At 43.9% G+C, this 6323-nt stretch overlaps 1 protein-coding gene across 1 annotated transcript; it reads right to left on the reverse strand.

The window, feature by feature from the left end:
* Nucleotides 1-11: 11 nt before the first annotated feature.
* kansl1l (KAT8 regulatory NSL complex subunit 1-like) lies at nucleotides 12-3153 on the reverse strand. Its single transcript, XM_042319690.1, has 3 exons — nucleotides 3039-3153; nucleotides 2646-2819; nucleotides 12-2306 (listed from the first exon to the last, which is right to left on the reverse strand). The coding sequence occupies exons 1-3, from the start codon at nucleotides 3098-3100 to the stop codon at nucleotides 2000-2002; spliced, it is 543 nt and encodes a 180-aa protein (XP_042175624.1). The 5' UTR covers nucleotides 3101-3153; the 3' UTR covers nucleotides 12-1999.
* Between the last annotated feature and the right edge of the window lie 3170 nt (nucleotides 3154-6323).

A 6323-nucleotide genomic window follows, 5' to 3' on the forward strand; every position in this document is an offset into this window, starting at 1 on the left:
GAATCTGAAAATGTCCCAGTTCTTCCATGGCCTGAATACTCAGACATTGAGCATGTTTGAGATCTGTACATAATTCCTGGACAGAGGCTAACGACTGTTTAGTCTAAATTACACTGTAATGCCTGGAAATACGATGACATTGCTAAAATAGTTTAATTTGTAGTAGGAAACCATTTTGCCAGCATTATCATGACGTCAAATGGCCTTTAGACAGATGGCAATGTTGTCATTTTCTAGTGAAGTAAGTCAAAAACATTAGCTAGCTAAAATCCGGTGACCTCCCCTCAATCTTAGCTAACATTATACTGCATCTAAAGTCAATCTGGCAACATCAAAATGATGACAAAAGGTTTTGATAGTAAATATTTGGCTCCTTTTGAGGATTGTATTTCCAAGCCACTGTGTTAGAGCCGATTTGGACATATTTGTAGAAAAGACAGAACATACAGAGCTCCATGTACGTTTGTGTAAATATAATAAATAAGAATGTATATGAAGAACTATTAGGTACATCCGTTTATGATTTATATTTACCTGATTGAGATGTATTCATTTGTTGTTTGTTTTTGGCCCCCCCTCTTGCCCATTCATTGTACCGTGGTAAGTGTGTTAGGATAAAGGCAGGAAGTTGGGCCTTCGGGGGGACGAGTGCTAGCTAGACGCGGGAGAGGTATAGTCTTTTGACCATACAGACATACAAACAGGTCATATTATGTATTTTCCATGTCAATTAATCTATGCTTTAAGTTGATTGGAGAATCATTTGTTAGACATAAGAATAAACCTTTTTGTTGCACCATATCCCTGGATCTCATTGAATGTTTTGGCCATTTGGAAACCTTGAATGTGGACTGTATGCGTACGAAACAACCCCACTTTCAGGCTAGGGCAGGGCTATGGTAAAGAGGAAAGGAAGCCACCACACCCTGTTATGCACTTTTGAAGAAATCTTCATCAGAGCTCATTGGCGCTGCTTTAAGAAGAAAGCTCAGATGGGCATCGGTACAAAACAAACGTTCAAAACAATATTGTGACGAAACATGCAACCCATGAATACGCATGCATAGTATTTTTACTAGGTTACGTCATTTTACTGTTTGGAACTAATTTAACCGATTGTTAATGGGGGTCAGTTAGTCGGCAGCAAAATCGACTGTGCTGCAAATGCCTGTGCTGTCCTGTTAAGACTTTAGTCCAATCAGAACCCACTCCAATCAGCCATGTCTAATCACCCACAGTGCATCTGTGTAGGCTCAAGAACTCCTCAACCAGTCCACTACCCTAAACACTGCAGAAATCTGATAGGTTTTTATCTCAGGAATGTTTCATGGTCACCACTAATGGCCTAACCTCTTACATGAAATATCAATATTTATATCTCACCTAATCAGAAACTGTTGTTCAGTCTTAGTGAGTCATACTTCGAAGTAAAAGCTCTAATTCAGCTTGATAATTAACATACTTGTGTATAACAAAAAATAGCATTGTTTCTGCTAGCATCTCTGCATTAAAGTTAATAGGTTATTGATTGGAATGGCCCTACCAGCCGGACAGGGTTTCGTCACCCGGTAATATCCGGACTTTGGCCCAAAAATAGCAAAGCCAATCATTCAAATTGGCACTGGCAAAAGAAATATGCTTTTTAGCATAAGACACACTCCTAGTCATATTAGCAACCGATAGTTGTTGCATCTTTAATTTTTCTCCTCTTTCTAAATGTTTAATCTGTCACTTTGACAACGGTGTTTTCCCACTAACTGTAGGCCTATTATGAAACTAACATTTGCGAGTAGACTACGGCCTTGTGCGCATTTCTGCGCATATAATGTGAAGAAATAGGCCTATTAGTTTAACAACATTTTAAGCTAAACGTTCTGATCTGTTGCATCAGATTCATACCTTTTTAACTTGTTCATTCTGAGCGCTGTGGGTGGACGCCCTAATCAGGTTATGCTCCCGATGCATATCGTTCCAGTAAATTTCCCAAATGTCTGGTAAATTAATATGTTGCTGGTGAAATTTCCAGCGCCACATTTTCAAAATGAACACCCTGCAGCAGGGTTAATAAATGTAATACCAAGACGTCATACTCAGAATGTAACGAAGAGCTGAACCAGGATCCAGACGTTAGGCTGGTAAGGGCTAGACAGTGAATATCCTTTCTTACCACCCACTCCTCTAAGGCTCCGTCTGTGTCCGTGTCCAGACTGCAGCTCCAGTCCACGTGAGTGCTGATGTCACCTCTGATGTCATCCCTGACAGGGTCCCATACAGAAACACCTGGTCCATCGTTCCTACTGCCAGATCTACAGAGACAGGTGATTTTAAATTTAAAAAACTATTGCATCAGAACAAGAGCATGCCACACCTTCTCTAAGGAAAAAACAGACACGGTGTATTGTATTGAGATCCAATGAGATGAGAAGCTTTACTGTAGGTTCAATTAGGAGCAGTAAGTTGAAGCGTGGTGCGCCCAGTGCCCACCCGGTGGTGCGCCCAGTGCCCACCCGGTGGTGCGCCCAGTGCCCACCCGGTGGTGCGCCCAGTGCCCACCCGGTGGTGCGCCCAGTGCCCACCCGGTGGTGCGCCCAGTGCCCACCCGGTGGTGCGCCCAGTGCCCACCCGTTGGTGCGCCCAGTGCCCACCTGGTGGTGCATCTGTAGCATCTGCTCTTATCCCAGGAGGTCCAGCGGAGTTTCTCTCTCTTTTCACACCCCAGATGCCTCTGGGAAAAGGTCTCGTCACACAGCAGCTCCTCTTCCTCCTCCTCTTCCTGTCTCTCTCTCTCTTCCAGGGGTGGGTTATCAACCACTCTCCAGCTGTAGGGAAGGAGGGAGGAACAGAGCAACGTGTGAGGTGAAGAAATAACACACATATCGAAGGACATCGAAGAACAGACCATTTTCAGGGATGCAAACTGGTGAGGGCCCAAAATAGGAAGGTTTCATCATTCACACTCAAAATAGTGTTAAACAAAAACATGTGGCTGTTTTGTTAAGAAGTAACTCAAGCCAAAGAACAAGCACCAGAAGTCATACCTGGGTGTTATAATGTCTTTGTAGTGAAGTTTCTCCACCTTGGTAGTGGCAGCTAGGGACATGGGGATGACGATGTTGTCAATGTTGTAAATACTCTCTTCCTGACATCTGCAGATTGGATCCTGAGAACAACATAGCATAGACAAAACTGTCACATAGCTCACTAATACATCAACAAGCACACCGTTCGTTATAAACGCCTCAACTAGATGTCAGAATGCAATGTATTACAAGTCAATTCACAAGTTGCTTACTTTTCAAGCTATAAATCCAGGTAGTGTGGGAGCAAAAGGTACATATAGGGACAAACATAATACTATTGAGCAAAGAACGGTGTACATTAGACCACAAGAGGAAGAGGACACACTTAGAGTGCATTTGCCATTCTGGTAAAAACAGGAAACCAAGAAATAACAGACGTAATGGCCAAAGCCATAAAATGCATAAATGTTTAGGGTAAAATGCATTGTCTATTGTATAGGACAGGAAACCAAAGTAAGGCCATGAGAGCATAGGACAGCTGGACATACCAAGGTCACACAAAGGAGGGGGTCAGCCAAATGACCAACGGATGGACTATAGACATAGGACATATATTTTTAGGACAGGAAGAGAAGAGACACATAGTCTACTAGTCCTAATAAGGACAGACATACCAAAGAACACACCAAGCTAAACATAAGGGGCCCATAGCATAAGATGGACATGTATTATTTTTGGGACATGAAGAGGTCCTGTCACCATTATAACTTAACTGAAAGCAGATATGGGCATTATTGGGCGTGAACAAGCAGGAAGCACAGATTGAAAGATAATGGTGGCAGATGGACTGAGGGAAGTAACTTAATTTGCATGTGGTATGGACTCATATGTTGTATGTGTATAAATACAGAGCCAGTGCTCTGGAAAAGTGTGTGTTCCACGGACCATCTAATCTTCTGATATGTTTGTATTAAAAGCCTATATTATATTATATATAAAGCCTATATTATATTATATATAAAGCCTATATTAAGTTCTTGTAAACTCTCCACGACAGTTGGAAGGCAGTATTGGAGCTATAATGTGTGTGTGTGTGTGTGTGTGTGTGTGTGTGTGTAGTACCTGTAGTACCTGTGTGTGTGAGGTCTGGGTGTAACAGCATCCTCCAGGCTCTCATCTGGACTGTCCTCAGGGTCTGACAGCTGAGACAAGAGGTCCTCCTCATCTATAGACAAACAACACATTACTGTGAACACCATGGGTTGCTCTGTAACAGGCTACATATCATATGTGTAGTGAATACATAACTACACCAGCAGGCTACATGCATGTATATATATATTTTTAATGTTACCTTTATTTAACTAGGGAATACAGTTAAGAACAAATTCTTATTTACAATGACGGCCTACCCCGGACAACGCTGGACCAATTGTGCGCCACACTATGAGACTCCCAATCGGCCGGATGTGATACAGCCTGGATTCAAACCAGGGCCTGTAGTGAAGCCTCTTACACTGAGATGCAGTGCCTTAGACCGCTACGCCACTAGGGAGCCTAACATGTAAGTTGGATATGATCAGGACAACATAGAAAATCAGGGAAATCATGACTTAGCTAGGGGAAAGGTCTGTTTCTATTAGAAATTGCCTAAAAAGCAGAAATTCCTGATTAATCAAGGAAAAATCCCATCCCAGGGATCACCCCTTCAATTAAGTGGATTTGGCTATTTCAGCCACACCCGTTGCTGGCAGGTGTATAAAAACGGGGACCCAGCCATGCAATCTCCATAGACAAACATTGGCAGTAAATTGGTCTTCCTTAAGAACTCAGTGACTTTCAACGTGGCACCGTCATAGGATTACACCTTTCCAACAAGTCAGTTTGTCAAACGTCTGCCCTGCTAGAGCTGCCCCGGTCAACTGAAAGTGCTGTTATTGTGAAGTGAAAACGTCTTGGAGCAACAACGGCTCAGCCACGAAGTGGTAGGCCACACAAGATCACAGAACGGAACCACAGAGTGTTAACGCGTAAAAATCATCTGTCATCGGTTGCAACACTCAATACAGAGTTCCAAACTGCCTCTGAAGCAACATCAGCACAAAAACTTTTCGTTGGGAGCTTTGTGAAATGGGTTTCGATGGCTGAGCAGCCGCACACAAGCCTAAGATCACCATGTGCAATGCCAAGAATCGTCTGGAGTGGTGTAAACTCGCTGCCATTGGACTCTGGATATGTGTTCTGTGGAGTGATCATCCCGCTTCACAATCTGGCAGTCAGACGGACAAATCTGGGTTTGGCGGATGCCAGGAAAACGCTACCTGTCCCAATGCATTGGTGGAGGAGAGACAATGGTCTGGGGCTGTTTTCCATGGTTCGGGCTAGTCCTCTTCGTTCCAGTAAAGGGCAGTCAACGCTACAGCATACAATGACAATCTAGACGATTCTGTGCTTCCCACTTTGCAGCAACAGTTTTGGGAAGGCCCTTTCCTGTTTCAGCATGACAATGCCCCCATGCACAAAGCGTGGTCCATACAGAAATGGTGTGTTCTGTGGCAGAATTTGACTGGCCTGCACAGAGCCCTGACCTCAATCGAACACCTTTGGAATGAGTTGGAACGCCGACTGCAAACCAGGAGTAATCACCCAACATCAAGGCCAACCTCACTAATGCAAGTCCCTTCAGCCATGTTACAACATCTAGTGGAAACCTTCCCAGAAGAGTGAAGGTTGTTATAAAAGCAAAAGGGGGGGGGGGACTAATTCAATATTACTGCCCATGAATTTGGAATGAGATGTTCAACGAGCAGGTGTCCACGTACTTTTGTCATGTAGTGTACCTTCTATGGTCTTGTGGGTGTCTCCTCTTCCTCCCTCCACAATAAGCCTTCCTGTGTGGGGTCTGAGCAGAGCCCGCCCATCTGACAGGTGACACACCCCTGGCCACTCCCCTCCGGTTCCTCCCATGCTGCTTGTGGTTGCAATCTGGAATAACACAGCAGCCAAGTTAAAGCAACAGACTGGAATTCCCCTTGTCTGAAACCACCCTCCAAACCCCCATAGGATTACAAGGCTTGGTTAGAGAGTAGCCTATAATAACATATCAGTCTAATGTTGAACTATTAATCCCATTAGGTTAGCCATATTCCTTCTCAACGCTTTCCCGCTTCAGTTCTACAAACAATCAAGGTCTTTGTCTTGGGCCTGTTTCATTGTTAGGATAACAGATATGTTGTTTGGGGTTGGGCGGCTGATAATTACATAGATGTCATCTGTAGTGTGGGCTGTAAGGTTGCAGGACTG

This window comes from Oncorhynchus tshawytscha, linkage group LG03, assembly GCF_018296145.1.
Source record: "Oncorhynchus tshawytscha isolate Ot180627B linkage group LG03, Otsh_v2.0, whole genome shotgun sequence".
Classification (NCBI taxonomy): Eukaryota; Metazoa; Chordata; class Actinopteri; order Salmoniformes; family Salmonidae; genus Oncorhynchus; species Oncorhynchus tshawytscha.

What these genes read in the sequence shown, in the direction of transcription:
- kansl1l (XM_042319690.1), bottom strand. Translation starts at nt 3,100, where the DNA reads ATGTCCCTAGCTGCCACTACCAAGGTGGAGAAACTTCACTACAAAGAC. An exon ending in AAAGACATTATAACACCCAG is followed by an intron (nt 2,820 to 3,038) that starts GTATGACTTCTG and finishes CCTTCCCTACAG; the next exon opens with CTGGAGAGTGGTTGATAACC. An exon ending in TGCTACAGATGCACCACCAG is followed by an intron (nt 2,307 to 2,645) that starts GTGGGCACTGGG and finishes CTGTCTCTGTAG; the next exon opens with ATCTGGCAGTAGGAACGATG.